General features: G+C 38.4%; 1 protein-coding gene across 3 annotated transcripts in view; it reads right to left on the bottom strand.

Annotated features, from left to right (window-relative positions):
- rps6ka1 (ribosomal protein S6 kinase a, polypeptide 1) overlaps positions 1-26,305 on the bottom strand; it is an 87,710-nt gene that overhangs the window by 6,380 nt on the left and 55,025 nt on the right. For all 3 annotated transcript variants that reach the window (XM_046855390.1, XM_046855391.1, XM_046855389.1), the window contains 16 exons: positions 22,987-23,103; positions 18,958-19,039; positions 15,561-15,641; positions 12,334-12,413; positions 11,484-11,590; positions 9,656-9,693; positions 9,040-9,182; positions 8,867-8,937; positions 7,519-7,607; positions 7,326-7,390; positions 6,898-7,000; positions 5,265-5,395; positions 3,499-3,624; positions 3,334-3,423; positions 1,287-1,445; positions 1,008-1,169 (listed from right to left, as the gene is read on the bottom strand). In XM_046855390.1, coding sequence (XP_046711346.1) covers positions 1,008-1,169; positions 1,287-1,445; positions 3,334-3,423; positions 3,499-3,624; positions 5,265-5,395; positions 6,898-7,000; positions 7,326-7,390; positions 7,519-7,607; positions 8,867-8,937; positions 9,040-9,182; positions 9,656-9,693; positions 11,484-11,590; positions 12,334-12,413; positions 15,561-15,641; positions 18,958-19,039; positions 22,987-23,103 — 1,644 coding nt within the window. The remainder of the gene's footprint in view (positions 1-1,007; positions 1,170-1,286; positions 1,446-3,333; positions 3,424-3,498; positions 3,625-5,264; positions 5,396-6,897; positions 7,001-7,325; positions 7,391-7,518; positions 7,608-8,866; positions 8,938-9,039; positions 9,183-9,655; positions 9,694-11,483; positions 11,591-12,333; positions 12,414-15,560; positions 15,642-18,957; positions 19,040-22,986; positions 23,104-26,305) is intronic.

Raw genomic sequence — 26,305 nt, 5'->3', positions numbered from 1 at the left:
CTGTGGTGAGACCTGAGATGTTGTATGGTTTAGAGACAGTGGCATTGAGTAAAAGACAGGAGGTGGAGCTGGAGGTAGCAGAGCTGAAGATGTTGAGGTTTTCATTGGGAGTGACGACGATGGACAGGATTAGAAACGAGTTCATTAGAGGGACGGCGCATGTAGGACATTTTGGAGACAAGGTGAGGGAGGTGTGATTGAGATGGTTTGGACATGTGCAGAGGAGGGACATGGGGTATATCAGTAGGAGAATGCTGAGGATGGAGCCACCAGAAAGGAGGGAGACTAAAGAGGAGGTTTATGGATGTGGTGAGGGAAGACCTGCAGACAGTTGGCTTGAAAGAGGCAGATGTAGAGAACAGAGTAGTATGGAGACTGATGATCCGCTGTGGCGCCCCCTAATGGGAGCAGCCGAAAGAAGATGATTATGTGTCCTGTCTATACAATATATTATTCTGTGTTAATTTTTTCCTGCGTATACAACATATTGTCTTGTGTGCTCTGTTCATACAATATATTGTCCTGTATACACAACATTTTGTCCTATATAGCGTGTCCTATGTATTTAATATATTGTCCTGTCTACATAAACATTGACTAACTTTATATTATCTGTTGTATACAGTATATGGTCCTCTGTGTGTGTCCCACCTATACAATATATTGTCCTGTGTGTATATATTGTCCTGTGTATACAGTATATTGTCCAGTGTATTTATTCTTATATGGCTGTTCTATTGTTTTATTACATGTCAGGCTGCAAAACACCCATTTTTTTAAAATTTTCTATAACATACCCAAGTGTTTTGTTTCATATTATTGGCTAAATACTGGTTCTATTTTACTTTTACATAATCACGTGAAATGTTTTGCCATGAATGTCAATTTGCTCATAAAGTAATGAGATATTAGTAAGTGGTTAAAGGCAGTAATTTAGATTAGAACTCGGACAGACTTTAGTGGTTCATTAACGCCATTTGGAGTGAACAGAAAACTGTCTGATTTACCTCAGGAGCGACAAAGTTAGCAGTGTAGCAGGGGGTCATCAAGAGGCCGTTGTCTGCGCGGAGCTGTTTAGCAAAACCAAAGTCACAGATACGCAGGGACTCCGGATTTCCAGATTCATCAACATACAGGATGTTACTGGGCTTTAGGTCTCTGTGTACAACCTGCAGAAAACCAGTTAGCATTAAAACGCACGCATGCAGAATTCAGGTAATTATGCAAATGTAGTCATTTATTTTGGTCAGAACAGTGTGTGTTTGTGTGTGTGTGTGTGTTCTTACCCCCTGTGAGTGCAGATACTCCACGGTCTTGGTGATGGTATACAGCACAGAGCTAGCTTCTCTCTCAGAGAAGAACTTCTGTTTGAGGATACGATCGAGCAGCTCACCACCTCGCATCAGCTCAGTCACCAGGAAAACCCGCTTCCCGTTATCATACACCTGCACACATCCACATCACATTACTCACTCCCAACACACAAGCTGGTATTTTATGGTTATGGAGAACAAGATGTTAGCAAAATGTTTTACCACCACAATCAAACATGGAAATAGAAGCTTAATGGTTTGGGGTTGTTTTGGAGCTGGGAAGTTTGGAGACTATTTCTGGAAGAAAGGAACCAACCATTCTATACTTCAACACCATGCAATTCCGTCTGTACTGCGTCTTAATGGAACCGACTTCACTATACAACAAGATGATGCATACGAAATGTACGTCAGAGTGTTATTCAGAGAGCAAACAGATATCTATCATGTGATATCTACCTGCTCAGTCACCGCACCTAAATCCTATTCAACTGCTCTGGGATGCACAGGATCATAAAGAAATCTCCAACTAGTGAAGAACATCTTGGGAAATTTTACTGTCTGGATGCAGAGTGTGTAAAGCTGTTATTCATGCTAAGGGAGGATTTTTTACTGAAGATAAATTGGAACATCTGGACATATATAAAATATATTTACAAATTATATATATACATTATATATATATATATATATATATATATATATATATATATATATATATATATATAAACAAACTTTCTTCGGCTTCTCCCATTAGGCGCCACAGCGGATCATCCGCATGTTTGATTTGACACGTTTTACGCTGAGTGCCCTTCCCAACTCAACCCTCCTCATTTATCCGGGCTTGGGACCGGCACTAAGACTTGTGCAACCCTAATGGCTGGGGTTGGTTCCCTGACCGGGGATCGAACCCGGGCCGCAGCGGTGAGAGCGCGAATCCTAACCACTATTATATATATATATATATATATCGGGTCCCAAGCCCGGATAAATGGGGAGGGTTGAGTTGGGAAGGGCACTCAGCGTAAAAACGTGTCAAATCAAACATGCGGATGATCCGCTGTGGCGCCCCCTAATGGGAGAAGCCGAAAGAAAGTTTATGACTTCAAAAGAGGTAAACGCACTGTATGGTGTTTTCTTTGTTTTAGTTTAAAATGACCCTAAACTTGGTTGTTTTCTTTCTTTCTTTTCTTTCCCTCGCTGTTTAAACCCGTTCCTCCATTTTTCATTGTGCAGTGTTTGCCTAACTGAGACATTATTTCTGACAATCACGACTTTCTCGCAAATATCCGACATTCCTGGTGCATCCACCTGAATGCTGGTGTAAGATCGAGGCTCCTCTGCTTCATCCATCTTGTTCTGTCTTCTCCAGAGCTGATTGTTAGACAGAGTTCTCTCCAGGGATCAGAGACTTAGTTTGATGACATACGATTCCATTGATTGGAGGCCATTTCATTTTTAATGTGTAAAGCTTTCTGGCACTACAGGGTGACGCTTGATTGACTGATTGACAAAAAAAAAAAGTCCTAATTGAGAGAAAAACTGAATTGCGAGAAAAAAGAGTTTAGTGGGTGGTGCGTCAATAAAAATGGTCCGTATGGAAACAGTGCTCTGTGTGTAGTTAAATGGACTAAACAAAGCATAATTTGCCTCGAGCAATCTATGATATAAATTTTTTACAATCCAAGCTGCATTTTTGGTTTATTAATTCTATTAAAGGGGAAAAAAATGAAAAGAACAACAGAAGCTTGACACAAATTTGTACCAGAATTGTTTCACAACATGAAATGAAACAGATTTTATTATTTTTAATGTTGAAGGATTTTCTTTAGAATCAAGTAAATGTAGTACTTCAAGGCATACTGACAGGAAAAAATGATCCGCCCCCCAACATTTTATTGTATTTTATTACTTCCATGCTTTAAAATCTTCCACCAGCTATGAGACACCACCAGTCAGCTGAAATCTTTTTTATCTATATTTCATGGCACAGAAGCAGTTACAGGAAGTTCATACTCACATCTTTTAGCGTGATGATGTTGGGATGTTGGCCGTAACGCAACAGAATCTCGATCTCTTCCGAAGGGTCGGTGTTTGTTTTATCGATGACCTTCGGCAAAAATCACATGGATTACTCAAACGTCAATAACCACGAAACATCATCAGTCATCTGCTGATGACCGACCTTGACTGCGTATTCCGTGTTGGTAGCTTTATGGACACATCGCTTGCACACGGAGAACGAGCCCATGCCGATATCTTCCTTCAGCACGTAGCCATCGCTGAACACGCTGTTCTTCCCGTGCAGCTGCTGCTCACACAAAACACACACAGGGGGTTTCATTAACATCAAGAAAGTTCCGTTACGACAAACATGATTAACGCTCCGTCCTGTAAATCACAATCGGGAAAGAAAGTTGGAATGTATCTCTAAGTTTGTTTTGTTATAAGTTTATTAAAAGGGAACACGTCCTCATCCTAATACTAGTAAAGACCCTGAATAGTTGGAGATCCGATGATTCGATAAAAGGAGTCTGATTCGACTATCAAATCTACTCAGAGGTGCTATGAAACAAGGATCATTCCATTTTGGTTATATGGGGGTGCTCAATGTCTGATTTCACACAGCACTACCCAGAGTTTTCTCCCACCAAGTTCATATACAGCCGGATATAATAATGCTGTGAATACAAATTTGAAAAGAAAGAAGCTTTTAATACAGATTTTTAATGTATGTCAATAAATCCAAACCCTAAATGTTTCATTTTCCACGACACATGAGCTTCTCGGCAGCAGGGATTTAAACATTGAACAATGTCTGGGGGATTCCCTAAAGGTCTGTTTCGCTCAAATTTCATTCTGTTCATTCGTTTTTGGTTGTTTTTCGCTCGCACAGGCGATTTCGCTGATTTCGTTTGATTTGCCGACATCTGAAATGCAAATCCTGTCTGCAGTGAGGCCTTTCTGCATTTCTTTATCTTTGTGTGATGTTCTGGTTTTAAAGTGTTATGAGTAATTGTTTTAAGACTAGCTGGTATGGTTGTTGTCGATCAAGTCCAGAACCCCGACACACACACACACACACACACACACGCGATTGGATTATCTGTCAACTATAGTCAAGATTTAGATTAGATATAGTTTATATAGAGTCGACTATATAAATTAAAAAATTTGTTTCAAATCCAGCTAAAAGTGAACATTTTCTCTTTACGAAACATCTCCATCTAGTGGTAACTGATGTAACTTCATGCTCTCGATTATGTGTATTTCCACATCTCCTGTTTCAACCAGTTCCATTTATTCTATACATATTATTCATTCAACCCACTGATAGACAATGAGTTGCTGCTGTGTTTGTTGCTTATCTTTACACTGATCAGACATAACGTTATGACCACCTGCCTAATATTGTGATGTTCCCCCTTTTGCTGTTAAAACAGACGTGACCTATCGATCATGATCATCATTAACGTCTTCAGCAGTTTGAGCTACAGGAGCTCATATGTTGAATCGGACCACACGGACCAGCCTTCGCTCCCCACGTGCATCAACAAGCCTCAGCCGCCTACGACCCTGTCGCCGATTCACCACTGTTCCTTCCTTGGAGCACTTTTGCAGACCAGGAACATCCCACAAGAGCTGCAGTTTTGGAGACGCTCTGCCCCAGTCGTCTAGACGTCACAATCTGTCGCTTAAATCCTTACGCTTGAACATTTTTCCTGCTTGTAACATCAACTTTGAGGGCAAAACGTTTACTTACTGCCTAATAAATAAATCCACCCACTAACAGGTTCCATGATGAAGAGATCAGTGTTCTTCACTTCACCACTCAATGTTCTGCATGATGTTTCATATATTTCCCAGAAGTGTTACAATCATGCAGATGAAACATTAAGGACGTCGAGGAGGCAGAGTTTAGCAAATGATTGACACACACAGAGCACTTACCTGAACCACAGGGTGGGGAGGGGGCTGAGCCGACTCCTCTGTACCCTCCTCCTCAAGCAGCGCCGTGGCCACAAAACTGAAGCCACGAAAGAGCTGGTGAGCTCCGGCACTCGGGGGAACACCTGGGGAGTCTATCTCACACACACACACACACACACACAATCCAAATATAAAAATTCACTACTGACACAGTAAGAAATCTCTTTAATGCTTAATCGCTCACACAAAAATCCCTTCACAGCACTTTATGAACAAAATACAAGACTCTTGTTGTCCATTCTGAAGATATGAAACCTACACAAAAAGCATCTAAAAGGGAAATCGTCCATTATAATTACTTATACCAATATTCCAAACTTTGAAACTATATGGACACCTGACATTTACAACCATATGTGGTTCAACAAACCAGGAGGCACACAATTGCCTAGAACATCTATGGATGCAGGATCATGGAATTTCCCCTCTGGTTGAACCAGGAGACTCAAAACCTCAAACCCCATGCACAAAGCCAGCTCCATTAGTATATGCTTTACAAGAGTTGGAGTGGAAGATCTCGAGATGCCTGCTATAGGTTTTCCCCTTGGAGATGAATGTGAACGCTGACTGCATCCCAGGTAGATCCTTATTTCACTTACATTAGTACCTACATTTTCGAACACCCTTATGGCTGAACAAATCTCCACAAAGCTCCACAAAGCTCCACAAAGCTCCACAAATGTGACGTCCTGGCTGGAATTTGTTAATTGAGTATTACAGAAAAAGTAACTTGTAGAGGGATTAGTGCCGAGTCATGAGTACTCTAGAGTGAGCCAGAGATCATGATTCGGCACTAATGGAGCACAGGGGTGAGGAGTAGAAGTTTGCACAGTGTAGGAACCTGGGCTGAAAATAACATTCATGGGTATTAATCATTTACAAGAAGCATTTATGATCAATAATAACGGAGAACTTTATGCAAAGGAAAATGATCTGTTCAGACTCTTCAAATTTGAAAGGATTATACAATCTGCAAATATTTCATTTGTAATATTTAGATCTGCGTTAGGAGTTCGCATCAGTGCATCATTAAAAAAGTGAACGATGTGATTGATCGATTTGAAAAAAGTGTGCATCACAACACTACAGAGGCGTGTCCTGGGATTTACATGGCAGAGGTAGAGCTGCATCCTCCTGCAGACACAACAGGAAAATAACGTCTGGTTTTATTCCATTGCTTTCCCCCCCCCACTATAAAGGCGTGTTTGTGAAAGGGCCTTGTTTTCGAAGTCAAAAGGCACTTCAGTATATTGATGATTTGCTGTCTGTCTGAACCAAAGTGAACTATCTGTAATATATCAATGTGAACTGCATATTTTTTCCCATTGTATCGTATTGTGTTGAACAAAATGGGAATCGTCTCACGGGGTGAATCGTATCACATCGCGTCAGTACCGTAGTTGATTCGTATGGTTCTTTATTGTATCGTATTTTTGGATCGAGAGGTGAATTGCATCGGGCCTCCAATAGACTACTGCGCTGAATAATGGTCGACCCGAAAAGTCGAACTTTCCATCATTATTCTTTGCCATAAAAAGGTGGTGTCTCTAATAGGTTATATCTGTTGAAATTTCATTTCCATTTGACCTCTCACCTTTGGGGGTGCGTGAGGTGAACTCCGAGTCGAAGTATAAGGTGTCGTCCGGTCGAGCCACGGCGGGTTTAAATGGGGGACTGATCTCGCGACGAAAGAGTTTCTGCACACACACACACACGCAAAACATGACAGACATCAGTATGCTTGTAACCCAGCAACATATAGCTGAGACAAAGACGCAATCTGATTGGTCGCAATGCTTGATAGCTAGTTGTTTCAGTGACTGTAACAAACAAAACTATTTTCTTTATATAAGGAGAATAAAGTAGGTCAAAATGCTGATTATTTCTGTAGCACAGCCCGCACTGTACTCTTATTCCTTACGTACAGTAAATATTCGACGATGCTCCGTCTGTACAAAACAGGCAGCTCATAGAAGATATATTTATATTATAGATAAACTCATATTTAAAGATGGATCTTACATTCCAGTCGATGGTTGAGAAGAAGCAGTGACGTTTGATTTCCTCCGCACCGTCTGGTCCAGAGCCTGCAATTGATCAGTAACGCACACAGATTAATTTGTGATATATTGCATATACGCACACACTGTAGACATGGGTGGTGTGTTAAACTTTATAAGAACAGTGTGCATGTGTGTGTGTGTGTGTGTGTTACCTAGTCTGTTAGTGGGGTTCCTCTTGAACAGTGCTCTCAGCAGACTCTGAGCTTCAGTGCTTAGAAACTGGGGCATCCCTAACCTTGCCCTACAGACAGACAGACAAACAAACAAACAAACAAACAGGCAGTGAGACACAGTGGAAGGCAGGCAGACAGACAATCAGACAGACAGGGAGACAGATAAAGGGGAAAACAGGTAAACAGACACAGGATGGAGGGCAGACAGACAGACAGGTAGATGGAGACATGGGCTTGGAGGCAGACAGAGACACCCAGGATAAAGTGCAGTGAGACAGACAGAGAATAGAAGGCAGACAGAAGGTCAGGTACACAGGTAGACAGAGACAAGAAGGCAGACAGACAGGCAGTTATACACAGGAAGAAAAGCCAGAAGAAAACAAACTATTTTTGAATAAATTAATTGCCCCATACAGCAGTGAGAATAATTTCTCTATTTCTCTATAATAATCGCTCTATTACTCAATCACAAAAATAACATTAACACACACTTCAGAATCCACATCTGTGCTCACGTTTCAAGCTTTTGGCTCATTGTGCCAGAATTAATGTGCCACTGGAGGCAAACAGTACAGACCATCAGGCGAAAGGAAAAAAAAAAAAAATACACTGAGTCCACCTAAAATCCATCCTAATAGCTCCTGCTTCATGAATAACTCAAAAAGGTTCCTGGAACTACAGCGCAGGGCGTAAAACTGTTCCTGTAAAAGTTCCTGCAGTGGAAATGCGGCTCACGTTTCAGGGTGTTTTCAACTCACTCACACACACACACACACACACACACACACACACACACACACACACACACACACACACATATTCGCTCACTTACACACTTAAAAGACTAAGAAAGGAGAAAGGATGTATGCAAAAAAGGCAAAAGATGTAGATAGTTTGTGGATATCTGACGTTAAGATTGGAAGACTGTTATAATAACCTCCACTCTTCTGGGAAGAAGTTCCCGATAGCTTTTGTGGAGATTTTTTCAGCTACAAGGGTGTTAGTAAAGTCAGGTACTGATGGTGTAAGTAAGGAGGCCTGGAGTGCAGTCAGCGTTCACATTCATCATGTTCATCTCAAAGGTGTTCACTAGTGTTGTAGCTCCAAAACAAGAGATCTTCCACCCAAACACCATGTAAAACATATCTTCATGGAGCTGGGTCTCCTAGTTCAAGTCAAGGGAACATTTCATGCCACTGCATCCATCTAATACTATTGTGTACTTCCAAGTTTGAGGTAACGGAGGAGATTTGAGGGAAAACCATTAATGGCTGAAAAAATGTGGGTGTCCACCAAATTTGAAACATACAAGCGTGTGTGTGCTTACTTTAAGATGAGGTTCATTGTCTCCTTGCGGTCCTTCCCTTGGAACGGTAGTGATCCTGTGAGCATCTCAAACTGGCCACACACACACACACACACACACACAATAAGAATAACAACCTGGACGATTTAAACAATTATTTTGCATAGAACCGTATGAAATGAGACAGGGCGTACCATCAGTACCCCGAATGACCACCAGTCAGCGCTGTGGATATGACCCTGTCTGTTCACCACCTCAGGAGCCATGTACTCCACAGTCCCACAGAACGAGTAGGCCTTCTTCTCATTGTCTATGGACTCCTTACACAAGCCGAAATCTGCACCAAGACAACAGTACACACGTCACAGCCACTGAATACAAAGTAACGCATGAGGTTTGAACTTGGGATGAATGGAAGTCACGTGAATTTCGACATTCAAATTTTTACTTTACGTAATTTCTCTGTAGGTGGAAAGTTCAGGAAGATAGATAGATAGATAGATAGATAGATAGATAGATAGATAGATAGATAGATAGATAGATAGATATAGAAATGTTGTCTATGTTAATGAAACAAGCATGAAGCAATCAATAAGGCATCTGTGCAATTTATCAAAAGAACAGTTTTCTTGATTCATTTCTTTACTTTTTTTCATATTAATATAATTAATATTTATTTATTTATTATTTATTACGTTATGTTGTATACACAGACTCAAAAAGACTTTTCAATGACATAACCTGTCATTATATGCACTGTGTGTGTGTGTGTGTGTGTGTGTGTGTGTGTGTGTGTGTGTGTGTGTGTACCTGTAAGTTTGATGTGGCCCTCTTCATCTAATAGGATGCTGAAACAACAGTAAGATGAGTGAATGCAAGAACACCACACCTTCTTTCCCTCTCACTCTCTCACACACTCACTTTCAACTGCCCACTTTCATCCACCCACCCACCCCCACACCCACATACACCCACATACACCCACATACACCCACATACACCCACACCCACCCACCCCACACCCACATACACCCACATACACATACACCCACACCCACACCACAATGTACTTTAAAAGCAAAAGTTTAAAGTAATTTATAGTTGTTTGCACATGCATATATATACACAGTATACACAGTGTGTGTGTGTGTGTGTGTGTGTGTGTGTGTGTGTGTGTGCGCACAGAGCTGCAGCAGCAATAGGTGCAATGAGCAAAAAAGAAGTAAGAATAGAGGAGCACACACACACACACACACACACACACACACACACATACACACACACAACATATCTACGTCACATCAACTGCCACCTATTTTACATTATTTAATGAAGTGCAGGTCAAACTTCAGACTTCTAGTTCCTGAAATAGCAAAGTCCACTAAAGGTGGTAGAACATTCTCACATTTAGCTCCTAAACTTTGTAGCAGCCGTCCTGCCCGTGCTCGGGGCTCAGACACACTCTCCCAGGTTAAGTGTAGATTAACAGAACACGTATCGTAACCTTGTGCTCCAGAACATCAAATCAAATACACATCATCTTGTGCTTGTTAACTTTATGAACAGCAGCTATACTTCTATTTCTCTACCAATCCTGAGGCATCCAGAGATCGGGCCAGCTCCAGTCTTCATGAAGATTTCAGACATTGGACTTTGAGGATAAACAACCTCAATACTCTAAATAACCTTCTACCTATGCTGTTTCTCCTGGTTCAACTCTCCAACTGACTGTAGAAGGGACATTAAGTGTGGGAGAGTGTTTGATTATGAGTAATGGTTTATAATCACACTCCTGGGTTCCCTTTTGAGTCTGGTTCCTCACAAGCTTTCTTCCTCATACCATCTAAGGAGTTTTGCTACAGTCGCCCCAGACTTCCTCATCTGGAATTCATCCACATTAAAGTGAAATTTGTTCACTATAATTCTTACATTCTGTAAAGCTGCTTTGAGTCACTGTTCATTGTTAAACGCGCTATAAAACTCAAATTGAATTCAATTTCTTGCCGTCTCTCACATCCGTCACTCGATTCCTCGCGCACCTCATCTCCCGCTCGCAAAACTCGTATTACATCACTCTGCCTCGTCTCTTCAACCGCTTCTCTTCTCCTGATATCATTTCACAACCGACAGCGCTTTTCTCCATCACTTCATCCCATTACGTACATGAGCGCGCACCTGTGTGTGTGTGTGTGTCTTCCTCATACTCCTGCACAATTGCAAGCGTTGCGATTTCTAACACGGCTCAAGACAAACGCTATATACCCAAAAGTATTGAGACACCCGGCTATAAGATTGGTTCCACATTCGGCCTCTAAGCGCCACTCTTCTAGGAAAGATGTTCCACTAGATTTTGTGATGATTCATTCAGCTATGAGGGTGTTAGTAAAGTCAGGTACTGATGACAGTGAGGTGAGGAGGTTCCTGGGGTGTAGTCCCTAACGTTTCATGCTACTGCATCCAAAGAGGTCCTTATGATGCTGGAAAAGGAGGTGGTCCCAATACTTTTGACCATAAACTGTATTTCCTTGTGAATTAGTACATGAAATAGACATGAGAAAGGAATGAGAGAAAGAGACTGTGTGTGTGTGTGTGTGTGTGTGTGTGTGTGTGTGTGTGTGTGTGTGTGTAGGAGCTGTACTTTTCAGGTTTTAGATCTCTGTAGATGATGCCAAGGCCGTGCAGGTGATCCAGACCCAGTGCCAGTTCTGCCAAATAGAACTTTACATCTTCTTCCGTGAACATAACCTGACATGATGGAAAACACACACACACACACACACACACACACACACACACACACACACACACACACACACAGTCACAAGACAAACAAACCCACATTGTCACAAGACAGACATAAATGAGTGAGATGTTAATAACATGCTTTTCCAGTAAATGAGGAAAACGTAAACAGATATTAAGTTATTAATAGTCTATGTGCACTTGATGCCGATGTTTTTCTTTTTTTTTTTTCCTCATTTACATTTACAGCATTTGGCAGATACCCTTATAATCATCTCATGTATACATCTGAGCATTTGGGGGTTGAATGGCCCCACAGTGAGAGCTTGGATTTAAACTTATGTCCTTCCAACTGATCTGAAACACTGAGCTACAATTTCATTTCGTTACAGTTTTAAAAGCTATGCTTGGGATCACTGTCTGGATGGGAGATGCACTCTGGATGACACAGTGCACCATTTTCGAGTTAGCAAACGCCCACGTTGTGAGACTGCCACCCCCATGTTTCACATGGATGGTGTTCCCTTCTCTCCTATAACTTCATGATTATTATTGTAGCCAATCTGTATACAGAATACTGTCCAAAAAGACCTGCAAAGCTACACACAGACTTGAGAAGGTATTGTGAGGTGTTCGGACTTTCCCAACGATATTGACTGCAAAAATGGTTTGCTCTAAAGGTAGTCCCTTTCCAGGCAACCTAGTTAGAGAGCGTGAGAGAATGAGAGAGAGGAAGAGAACAATACCTCTTTTGACAGTCTGGTGAAGAGATCACCTCCCCGTAGGAAATCCAGAATCAAGTACAGCTTTCCCTCTGTCTGAAAGGCTGCACGCGCGCGCACACACACACACACACACACACACACACACACACACACACACACACACACACACACACACAATCAAATTATTCTAAAAGAACAAAGCCTTTCCTCATAAATGTGTTTGTGTGTGGTTATGTATACATCTCCTTATTTGTTCACCTCTGTCTATTCATTCATCATTTCTCCAGACTTGCTTTGAACTCATCATTTCCTTTATACAATTATCCATCTTACTGTCCATCTATCCATCTAAGACAATTTATTCAACCTGGAAACAACCCATACACATTCACCTATATACTAGTGGTGGCACGGTTCACAAAACCCACAGTTCGGTTCGTATCACGGTTTTAGGGTCACGGTTTTCGGTTCGGTACGGTTCTTGTTGTTATTTTTTCTTTCAATCTTTAACATTCCAGAAATTTTCTTCAGCATTTGATATATAGCTTATTAGCTTAATTATCCACAATTTAGGTAATAACATTTTTGCGGACAGTAGAAGTTGTTTCCTAACCGGCTCTCTCCTGTTTGTGCTTATCGACACATTGGCGTGATGTCTTCTCAAATGAACTGTCTTATTAGAAGTGTTGGCATTAGCATATTGAATGCATTTTGCACAATGCTTGCACACAGTCACAGTTCTATCTACTGTTTTATTTCTGTTGTCATCGCAAGTGAGTAACATGAAATCCAAAATGTTCCCACACACCGGATTTAAACGACGCAGGCGCATCTGCCAACTCCAGGCAGCCTTCATTATCTCCTCCACTTGCCATTTCTGCAGCACTCCTTACTCAACTTTTACTGTCTATATGTATGTTCATGCGAAACTGTCTGAAGCAAAACAATCCACCCATCCATTACATACACCTACCCAATTACCCACTCAACAATCCACCCATCCATTACATACACCCACCTGATTACCCACTCAACAATCCACCCATCCATTACAAACACCCACCGATTACCCAATTAACAATCCAACCATCCATTATATACACCACCCAATAATCCAATCAACAAGCCACCCATTCATTACATACACCCACCCAATTACCCAATCAACAATCCACCCATCCATTACATACACCCACCCAATAATCTAATCAACAATCCACATCAACAATCCACCCATCCATTACATACACCCACCCAATTACCCACTAACAATCCACCCATCCATTACATACACCCACCCAATTACCCACTAACAATCCACCCATCCATTACATACACCCACCCAATTTCCCAATCAACAATCCACCCATCCATTATATACACCCACCCAATTACCCAATCAACAACCCACCCATCCATTATATACACCCACCCAATTACCCAATTAACAATCCACCCATCCATTACATACACCCACCCAATAATACGATCAACAATCCACATCAACAATCCACCCATCCATTATATACAACCACCCAATTACCCACTCAACAATCCACCCATCCATTACATACACCCACCTGATTACCCACTCAACAATCCACCCATCCATTACAAACACCCACCGATTACCCAATTAACAATCCAACCATCCATTATATACACCACCCAATAATCCAATCAACAAGCCACCCATTCATTACATACACCCACCCAATTACCCAATCAACAATCCACCCATCCATTACATACACCCACCCAATAATCTAATCAACAATCCACATCAACAATCCACCCATCCATTACATACACCCACCCAATTACCCACTAACAATCCACCCATCCATTACATACACCCACCCAATTACCCACTAACAATCCACCCATCCATTACATACACCCACCCAATTTCCCAATCAACAATCCACCCATCCATTATATACACCCACCCAATTACCCAATCAACAACCCACCCATCCATTATATACACCCACCCAATTACCCAATTAACAATCCACCCATCCATTACATACACCCACCCAATAATACGATCAACAATCCACATCAACAATCCACCCATCCATTATATACAACCACCCAATTATCCAATCAACAATCCACCCATCCATTACATACACCCACCCAATAATCTAATCAACAATCCACATCAACAATCCACCCATCCATTATATACACCCACCCAATTACCCACTTAACAATCCACCCATCCATTATATACACCCACCCAATAATCCAATCAACAAGCCACCCATTCATTACATACACCCACCCAATAATCTAATCAACAATCCACCCATCCATTACATACACCCAATAATCTAATCAACAATCCACATCAACAATCCACCCATCCATTACATACACCCACCCAATTACCAATTAACAATCCACCCATCCAATACATACACCCACCCAATTACCCACTTAACAATCCACCCATCCATTACATACACCTACCCAATTACCCAATCAACAACCCACCCATCCATTATATACACCCACCCAATTACCCAATTAACAATCCACCCATCCATTACATACACCCACCCAATAATACGATCAACAATCCACATCAACAATCCACCTATCCATTACATACACCCAATTACCCAATCAACAATCCACCCATCTATTACATACACACACTCAATTACCCATTTAACAATCCACCCATACATTACATACACCCACCCAATTACCCAATCAACAATCCAACCATCCATTACATACACCCACCAATTACCCAATCAACAATCCACCCACCCAATTACCCAATCAACAACCCACCCATCCATTATATACAACCACCCAATTATCCAATCAACAATCCACATCAATCCACCCATCCATTATATACACCCACACACCCACCCAATTACCCAATCAACAATCCACCCATCCATTACATACACCCACCCAATTACCCAATCAACAATCCACCCATCCATTACATACACCCACCCAATTACCCAATCAACTATTTATACATTGATTCATTATTGCAATCAACAATTCACCTATCATTACAAACACCCATCCAGTCAACAACCGTGTATTCATTATGGAAGCATAGCTAATCTAAAACCACGCCCAACCCTGCACAAAGCAAAGACAAAGCAAACAATAAGAAAGCAATATCTCTCAAAAATTCAAATTTAGATGAAAGAGGGATAAAGTGTGGTATGGAAAGAAATGTGTGCACGTACAAAATGGTGTTTTTGACTCACCATAATGCAGTTTCACTACAAATGGGTGGTTGACATCGGCTAGGATGTTACGCTCCATTTTAGTTCGGACACGGTCACGCACTGTAAGAGAGAAAAGAGAAAGACGGAGAATGAAGTGAGAAATCTAAGGATTGAGAGGCAGGCAATTATTAAAAACCATCAAAAACATAGTTGATGATCAAATAAATATTTAAAAAATAAAAAATAAATAAAAAATCAGTTTCAGATCAAAGAAATTTCATTAACCATAAACCTTTCTCCATTTGTCTAAGTGTCTTATAAAAAGTGAGGGACAAAATACAACAAATTGTAATGATACAATTAGTGTTTGTGAAAAGAAAATGTATTTCAGTAGATGAGAAATGTAGAACAATCAGTGGTGTTTCAGTCTGTGAGTCAAATCTGGACCAGGAATCGTCTCAGACACGTGAATCAGAAACCTAGAATTGACGTTACAGGTACAATGTTGCATGGACTGGGATTTCCCCACCAATTTTAACTTGTGGTGTTTGGAAAGCAGGTGAGAATATATCTGAAGACCAGTGAAGGACCAAATACACAAACCATGTACTTGAGTAAAAGTAGAGATACACTCAAATATAACTCCAGTAAAAGTGTCCCTTTAAACAACAGTTTTTGGCTTCAAATCTACTTAAGTATCCAAAGTACAATGATTTATTCTAACTATAATGTTCCTATTGTCATTTTTGTCACAAGACTTTCGGTTATTCAACTCGGTTTATGTGAAAAGACTCGAATGTGACTTTCAGCGCACTGATCTATTAATAAAATGATATGACTCAAACTTATTGATTTTTTTTTTACAATTATCATTAATCCAAAATCTTCAACTACTTCAAAAGAAATTGCATAAATGAGGCCACGTGTGGTGGTAAATTCGAGTCTGGAGTTTCTTCATCATTTATTCCTCTCTAAATGTTCTGCTTGATGTTGAACTGATGCTGAACTGTATGTTGGTGATCAGTAGATACACCAAGCGCCGATTAGAACCAAGTTCAAAATGACCCTGATTGGTGACTTACTGTGTGTTTAACAAGTTACGTTTTTATCCTCATAAATAAAAAGAAACGACCGATTTTGCAAAATGTAGTTAAGTAAAAATTGAGATATTTGACTTTAAAATATAGTAAAGTTAAAATCTCCCCAAATAGAAAAACTTCAGTTACTACGCAAAAAAGCAACTTAAGTACAGTAACGAATCCCATTTACCTCACTGCAGTAAACAACCTGTAACACATCACTAACATTCTATTGACCTCTAATTCTATTACAATAATAAGCAGAAACATCGCTAAAATTAATGTGTAAAAAAGGACACCTGACTGTTCCACCCATATGTGAGTCTTCCCCAATTTGTACACCAAATTGTATGACGTCTTTAGATGCATTAGCATGAAATTTTTAAACCCAAACCTGTTCCAGCATGACAATACCCCTGTGCACAAAGCCAGATCCATGAAGATCTCCTTTCCATGGGTTGGAGTGAAAGATCTCCTGCTATAGAGCTCTAAACCCTATTGAACACCTTAGGAAATCATTTTTGACTGCACCCCAGTAACCTTCTCAGCTCATCTACATCAATACTTGACTTTACGAACACCATTGTAATTTAATCTCACACAAAATCTCCACAAAATCTAGAGGAACATCCTTCCAGAACTTTTGCCCATATATACTGTAGAAGTCCCCAAAATGCGTATAGATATGTTACAACCCGTTATCATTCAGTGTGCATTCTGCTTTTTAAAAGCCACGATCCAAATTTACATACTGCCTGATCTGATAGCTGACACACCCACACCCTGAGACCCCAGCAGCCGATCCGTGAGAATATTTGCAGAACGAAACCGGTTCGTGGTGTAGACAAAAGTGCGTGTATATAGTGTATGTATCTCTGTGTTGATCATGATGGTTGTATGCTTATATGCTATCAAAAGGAAAATCAAGCTGCCAGGAAAACACTTGATAGTATTTATTTTATAGTATTAAATTTAATCAAATAAATTGAGGCTCGACCTTAAAATAGCTTTTAATAGATTATTATCTTTTAAGATATAAATCGCTGCTGTTACCTGCTGCTGTACTTCTCTCATAAATAATGGAAAAAAATAAATAAATAAATAAAATATATATATATATATATATTTTTTTATGGTTTTTGAGAGATACATGCATGTTCCAATTGTTTCCTATTGTTGCAACACACTAGGCCATTTAATATAATATTAATTCAACAATTAAACAAATATATAAATGTCCAGACTTTATTTTCATAAAAATTCTCCCTTTATACACTCTTCAAACATTCAGCTGAAATACTTTGCTGTGACTCAAAGTTGTTCTTCACTAGTTGAAGATTTCTTTCTTGTGATTCAGTGCATCTCAGAGGAGTTCAGTAGGATTTAGGTGATGTGACTGGGCAGGTCGTTCCATAATAAACACTCCAGACGACCGTTTGCTCTCTAAATAGCGCTTACAGAACAGACGTACACTTCGCAGTCCAGACGGAATTGCATAATGTTGAAGTATGAATGGTTGCCATGTTGGTTTCTTTCACTTATTGGAACAAGTCTCCAACATTCCCTGCTTCAAAACAACCCCAAATTAAGTTTCCACCTCCATGCCTGAGTGTGGGGGTGAGGGAGTCTGATCACATCTTCTCTCCTGATCTCCGTCTAACATGAGTTCTTCTGTTAGAGACACAAAATGTCACATTTGGACTCTTCCACTCATTCACTGTCCAATTCTTGTGTGTTTCTGCCGTTCGCCGATTTTATTGCAAAGAAGCAAAAGAAACATGCGTGTGTCTGAAAAACCGTAAAAGACTCGATGTTTGGCAAATGTATGGATATTAAATACTGTTTACATTTCTATTTCTTTCAGGCTGCAACAATGTTTTCAGAAAATCAGAGACTGTTCCAAGCCACAGGAAGAAAGATGAACTGTGTGTGTGTGTGTGTGTGTGTGTGTGTGTGTGTGTGTGTGTGTGTGTTGGGCGGCAGTGCTGCAGCTGCATCTCAACCACAACACTAAGTGCAACAAGCACGAAAGCAGGAACAAGTGAACCAACAAACCAGAAAGCAACAGAGAAGAAAAAGAACAAATGAATGAAAAAAAAAAAATGAAAAAAAAGGAGAGAGAAAAAGAGCAAAAAATGAGGTTAAAAAGGTTCTATGCTAATTGCAGAGACCAAAACCACACCCACACACACACACACACACACACACACACACACACACACACACACACAAAACCACTGCCTGGTGTCCTCTATGTAAACAACCTGAAAGAAGCTACAGTTGTTGCTGTCTTTACTGTGTGTGTGTGTGTGTGTGTGTGTGTGTGTGTGTGTGTGTGTGTGTGTGTGTGAGAGTACCTTTTAGTGTGGCCTTCTTAAGAACCTTCATGGCATAGAGCTGATTGCCGTCAGGTGGCGTCACCTTGCGCACCAGAAACACCTGAAAAAACACAGTAATTTACTTTTTCCTCCTTTTGCATGCTACAGAAAGAGACACTAATGGGACATTTGTCCCACACAGGCCACCATCAACACCACACCCACCAGACCACTCAGAATTCATTTATAATAATGCTTAAAAAAGATTTTTTGTTTGTTTAGTTTGAGATAAGTTTTAATTTATAGTTAAATTTGGGATTAGGATTAATTTTAGTGATGTTTTGGATTAGGATTAATGTTTAGTGATGTGATTAGGATTAATTTTTAGTGATGTTTTGGATTAAGATTAATTTTTAGTGATGTTTTGGATTAGGATTAATTTTTAGTAATGTTTTGGATTAGGATTAATGTTTGGTGATGTTTTGGATAAGGATTAATTTTTAGTGATTTGATTAAGATTTTTTTTTTTTGTGATGTTTTGGATTAGGATTAATTCACAGTGATGTTTCTAAATAGGTTTAGTTTATAATAATGATCGGGATTAAGATTACTTTCAAATAATGTTTAGGATTTGGATATTTTTTTCAATTATGTTTAAAATTAGGATTTTTTTTATGTGAATTTTAGGATTGAGTAATTTATAATGATGCTTGTGATTATTATTAGTTTTTCAGTGAAGTTTGGGATTAGGATTTTTTTGGTAAAGTTTGGGATTAGTTTTAATTTGATTAATGAAGTCAGAGTTTAGAATGAATATATAATGAAACGTAGGATTCATTTATAGTGAAGTGTGAAATTAATTCTTTTTTTAAAGTGAACTTTGGGATTAGGATTCATTACCCGTGTACTTTGGGATTTTTATTTACAGAATGTCTAATCTTTTTTTCATTTATAGGTTTGTGCAAAAAAAATAAAAAAAAATAAAATAATCATCTTTTTGTGCTGTTATCTTGTGTTTATCTGGCACTAGTTTCACCCATAAGAAACAGAAGTGTGTGTGTGTGTTCTGTGTACAAGTGTGTTTTGTGTATTAAAAAGTCATCATATATGCGTCTGAGTGCGCCAGATGCTTCAGATTTACAGCAACTTGATAAACCAGGCAAAATATGACAAAATATGGGTCCACAGGAGAAGATCCTGATGTTTTCTTCCTGTTGTTGCACATCTGCAGTAAGGTTTTTGATTTTTGTACTAAAGAGCTCCTGCAGTCTCCATGTCTCAACTGATCTTCTCTTCTGATTCATCACATGATCGAGGCGTTTTCACTTCCACAGATGTGCCACTTCAACTGGCCGTTGTGTTTATTTTTTTTTGCTTTCGCGTCACTTTGTGAAAACTCAAGTGTGTGAGAAAATCCCTAGAGATCAGCAGTTTCTAAAATACACAGTTCATCTGGCACCAGCAACCAAACAAATGCTTGATGTGAACACTAACTGCAGTTCTGGATCTGTATAATTATACATGCATATTTGAATCTATTTCATCTATTAAGATGTTAAAATTTGTAAATTCAGTTTTTTTTAATTAATATCAATATTAGATTTTAGCATACATATGCAGCTATTCTAAAGTTTAGGTCATAGGTCAAGATTAGGGTGAATTTACTGTAAAGTTTGTAAAGTTTGGGATTAGAATTAATTTTTAGTGATGTTTTGGATTAGGATTAATGTTTAGTGATGATTTGGATAAGGATTAATTTTTAGTGATGTTTTGGATTAGGATTAATGTTTAGTAAAGCTTTGGTTTAGGATTAATGTTTAGTGATGATTTGGATTAGGATTAGGATTAATTTTTAGTGATGTTTTGGATTAGGATTAATGTTTAGTAAAGCTTTGGTTTAGGATTAATGTTTAGTGATGATTTGGATTAGGATTAATGTTTAGTGATAATTTAGATTAGGATTAATGTTTAGTAAAGTTTTGGATTAGGATTCATTTTTAGTAAAGTTTTGGATTAGGATTAATGTTTAGTGATAATTTGGATTAGGATTAATGTTTAGTGATAATTTGGATTAGGATTAATGTTTAAATTTTTTGAATGTTTTGGATTAGGATTAATGTTTAGTGATGTTTTGGATTAGGATTAATGTTTAGTGATGATTTGGATTAGGATTAATGTTTAGTGATAATTTGGATTAGGATTAATGTTTAGTAAAGTTTTGGACTAAGATTAATGTTTAGTGATGATTTGGATTAGGATTAATTTTTAGTGATGTTTTGGGTTAGGATTAATGTTTAGTAAAGCTTTGGTTTAGGATTAATGTTTAGTGATGATTTGGATTAGGATTAATGTTTAGTGATAATTTAGATTAGGATTAATGTTTAGTAAAGTTTTGGATTAGGATTAATTTTTAGTAAAGTTTTGTATTAGGATTAATGTTTAGTAACAATTTGGATTAGGATTAATGTTTAGTAAAGTTTTGGATTAATGTTTAGTGATAATTTGGATTAGGATTAATGTTTAGTAAAGTTTTGGATTAGGATTAATGTTTAGTAAAGTTTTGGATTAGGATTAATTTTAGTGATAATTTGGATTAGGATTAATTTTAGTGATGTTTTGGATTAGGATTAATTTTAGTGATAATTTGGATTAGGATTAATGTTTAGTAAAGTTTTGGATTAGGATTAATGTTTAGTGATGATTTGGATTAGGATTAATGTTTAGTAAAGTTTTGGATTAGGATTAATGTTTAGTGATGATTTGGATTAGGATTAATGTTTAGTGATGTTTTGGGTTAGGATTAATTTTTAGTGATGTTTTGGATTAGGATTAATGTTTAGTGATGTTTTGGATTAATTTTTGGATTTAATGTTTAGTGATGCTTTGGATTAGGATTAATGTTTAGTGATGTTTTGGATTAATGTTTAGTGATGATTTGGATTAGGATTCATTTTTAGTGATGCTTTGTATTAGGATTAATGTTTAGTGATGTTTTGGATTAATGTTTAGTGATGATTTGGATTAGCATTAATTTTTAGTGATGCTTTGGATTAGGATAAATTTTTAGTGATGACCCTTCACATTTCAGCAACCGTTTTAGTATCTTCTCAATGGACAATACTATAGAAATGAAACTTGGATAGATTTTAGTCAATGTGCAGTTTGTATATCAATACAGATTTAATGTCCTCTGAAAATACCCCAACATACAGCCATTATTGTCTACTTAACTGGCAACAAAGTGTCAAAACTGTGTTAATATTTTGTGTGAGCACATTGTTATCCAACACTTCCTTAATCCTCCTGGGTATGGAATTCTCCAGAGCTGCACAGGTTGTTGCTGGGATCCTCTTCCACTAATCCAGAATGATATCACGGAGCTGCTGGAGGTTAAACAGCAACAAACAATTTTCTTGGTACTCCTCACCTGGGTGTCACCACACATGCTGAACACTGATTGGACAATGATGGCTGTATGTTAAGTTATTTTTTTAGAAGACAGTATAATATATCCAAGTTTTATTTCTATAGTATAGTCCCTTGAGAAGATGAATAAAATGGTTGCTGAAAGGTAAGGGGTGCACTTACTTTTGTGATTAATTTACAATGATGTTTGGTTTTGAGATTCGTTTATAATCAAGTTTAAATAATGCTTGAATGACATTTAATTTGTAATGGCGTTTGGGATTCATTTAAAGCGATATTTGATCTTAGGATGAATTTATAATAAAGTTAAAGCAAATTATTGATATAAAATTATTTTATTGAATTATTTTATTCGGTTTTTTATATGTATTATTTTCTTATTTATTTTAGCATTTTGTATTGATAAAATACTAAAATAAAATAAGAAAATAATAAAAAGAAAAAATGATTTCTTAATAATTATTAATTATTTAATAATAAATGTATAATTTTAATAAAAAAATGAAAAAGTATTATTTTATATATATATATATATATATATATATATATATATATATATATATATATATATATATATATATAAAACAAGAAATTTACATATTACCTATATTGGTATTGCACTCTATTAGTGTATCTACTCACCTTCCCAAAGGATCCCTGCCCAAGCACTTTAAGTAGCTCAAACTGCGAGGGGTCTGCTTTCTCTGACCCCTCCTTGACCACATGTGTGATGTTGATCTCTTTGATGACATCATCTTCCTGCAACACAAGGCGGAGAGCACAGTTTGCATCATCATCATTTGCAAAAAAACAGAGCGACCTGCCAACTTCAGGTACATGTTAATAAATAAGAGTCCTCATAGTGTCATCAGATCCTACAAACATATCTACTTTATATGGGAAAAAAAAGTATGTGGACACCTGAATATAAGTTTGGTATGTGATTTTTAAACATCCCATTCATTTAGACCCCATTTGCTGAAGAAGATCCACTCTTCTGGGAAGATGTTCCACTAGATTGTGTGGAGATTTGTGGAAATTCATTCAGTCAAAAGAAGGTCAGTAAAGTCTGATGTAGGTGAGTTGAGCTCGTTCCTGGGGTGCAGTGTTCACGTACACCCCAAACGGAGTTCAATAGGGATAAGAGCTGTATAGCAGGAGATCTCTAACCTATGTAAAGCATATCTTCATGATATAGGAGCTGGGTTTGTGCGCAGGAACATTGTCATGTTGGAGCAGGTTTGGGTCTCCCGGTTTGAGTGATGGGAAAATTTTATGCTACAGCTTTCAAAGATTTTGTACAAATGTGTGCCTCCAAATTTGTGGAAATTTGTGTGGGAACATTTTGGAGAAGAACCACCTATGATGAGGAAGGTCAGGTCTCCAAATACTTGTGTATACATGTGTCACCCAGCTGTGTTTTAGACACTGAAAAAATATCTCGCACCCAACAAAGAGCAGCGGAACCACACCTCATAGAACAGTTATAGGAAACAAAACCAACCATCAGTTTACTGATATTCAAACCACAGCAGGAACTCGCAGCTCAAAATACAGCACCCTGAAGAGAACAAACATCACATACATACACATCATGCACATTGATGCTTTGAATGTTCTCACCACACAGGTTTAAACCTTTCTCAAATGTGATACATTGGAAGAAAAACCATAATGTCATACCCTAAACAATATTGGTACCCATATTGCTTAAAAAAAAAAAAAAAACGAAAAAAAATCGAAAAAACCCACATTTGCAAGAAGTTTACCTCAGAAACCCTTCAGAATATTGGTCAATAATAACTATATATTTTTTAAAAAAAGGCAATTTTTAACAGAAATGCCCTGCGTGCTCGATTTCTATGGCGCTAACAAGATATAAATACGCTTCCTGATTTCACAGGTCAGTGTTTATGTAGATAAAATCTGTGCAAAGAAGAAAAAAAAAGTGGTTCAAGAATGAAATGTGTGTTTCACATCCTCCGCTTTAGTGAATTGTGTTCGTGTTCAGGGCGACTGCTGCTTTATCTGAATCACAGCCGAAAAAAGCAGGGCTTCCAGGGGCCACTGGTGTCGCCGTGGTGTGCATGTAAAGTGCAGCAGTACTGAGTGAAATGGTGTTTCGAGTCCTGCAGTGTGTTAAACAGTGTAAAGTTGATCAGTAATTCTATAGTATGAGACGACTCAGGATCGCTATCTCGGCAAAAGGGGTGAGAGAAAAGAGTAGTGGACTAAAAGGGGGACATTAATTACAAATATTTTTAACAAAGGACTTGTTTTAAAAAAACTGTTGTGTTTGTAGTTGTTTGATATTCATGAGAATAGAATATTTTAGTAAATTTAATTTTAACAGAAAATCTTATGGGTAAACAATAAACACATTTTCACAGAGTGCCAATTTTAGTGAAAGACACTGCAGATAGATAGATAGATAGATAGATAGATAGATAGATAGATAGATAGATAGATAGATAGATAGATAGATAGATAGATAGATAGATACTGCAGAAAAATAGATAGATAGAGATAGATAGATAGATAGATAGATAGATAGATAGATAGATAGATAGATAGATAGATAGATAGATAGATAGATAGATAGATAGATAGATACTGCAGAAAAATAGATAGATAGATAGATAGATAGATAGATAGATAGATAGATAGATAGATAGATAGATAGATAGATAGATAGATACTGCAGAAAGACTAGCTACACCGCTAGCGCACAAAAGCACTAAAACAGAGTGAAAGTTGATTTGGAAACACGGTTTGATCTGAAAGCTGAAGCCACACAATTGCATATGAAGTCTTTGGATGCAGTAGCATGAAGTATTCCCCTCACTTGAACTTCATGAAGATATACTTTGTATGTGTTGGAGTGGAAGATCTCCTGCTTTAGAGCTCTGACCTCAACCCTAATGAACACCTTTGGGATGAATGTGATAATGACTGCACTTCAGGCCTCCTCACCTCACCTACACCAGTACCTGACTTTACTAACACCCTTGTGTCTGAATGAGCACAAATCTCCACAAGCACCCTCCAATATCTAGTGGAACATCTTCTCAGAAGAGTGGAGGGAATTATAAGGGCAAATATGGACTAAATGTTGAATGCGATGCTCAAAAAAAAAAGCACTTATGATCAGGTGTCCGCAAACTTTTGACGATATATGTTTCTTTTTGACAAAATATCAAGTAATAACCATCAGCGCCTCCTCTTCAGTCATTACATTTACGCCATTTGGCGGACACTCTTATGCAGTGCGACTCCATCCATCCATCCATCCATCCATCCATCCATTTTTCTCTCTGTCTGCCTGTATGTCTGCCCTATCTAGCCGCCTATCTATTTTTTTTATGTAGTATCTATCCATCCATCCATCCATCCATCCATCCATCCATCCATCCATCCATCCATCCATCGTCTGTTCGTCAATCTGTATATCCCTATGCCTATCTGTCTGTCTGCCTGTCTGTCACTATTTCTTCCTGGTAGAAGCAAATCGCTTATTATAACAGCGAATAGCGACTCAGTGTGGAAGAGAATGTTCAAAAACTTTGGGTGTCCACAAAACATTTGCCAATACAATGCAGTATCGCCATTGGATGCAGACGTAATTTGAAAATACATGTATGTATGTGTGTGTGTGTGTGTGTGTGTGTGTGTGTGTGTGTGTGTGTTGCTATGAAGTATATCGGTCATGTAATCGGCTGACTCATGAGTTAAATGCCAGTTAAAGTCTGGCCTCCTTTAAAACCTAAAAACAAATGACACCTAAACCAACAAGTGGTAAATAAACCATTTGCTCTTCCTCACACAAACAAACACAAACACACACACACACACACACACACACACACACACACACACACACACACCACAGGAGCTGTCAAAAATAACACAACTTTACACTTTTTCCACTGAAGTGACTACACAGACAAACACGTGTGTGTAT

The sequence above is a fragment of the Silurus meridionalis genome, chromosome 8, assembly GCF_014805685.1.
Source record: "Silurus meridionalis isolate SWU-2019-XX chromosome 8, ASM1480568v1, whole genome shotgun sequence".
Classification (NCBI taxonomy): Eukaryota; Metazoa; Chordata; class Actinopteri; order Siluriformes; family Siluridae; genus Silurus; species Silurus meridionalis.
Note: the sequence above shows the minus strand (reverse complement) of the source record. Positions and strands in the feature narration are given on the sequence as shown.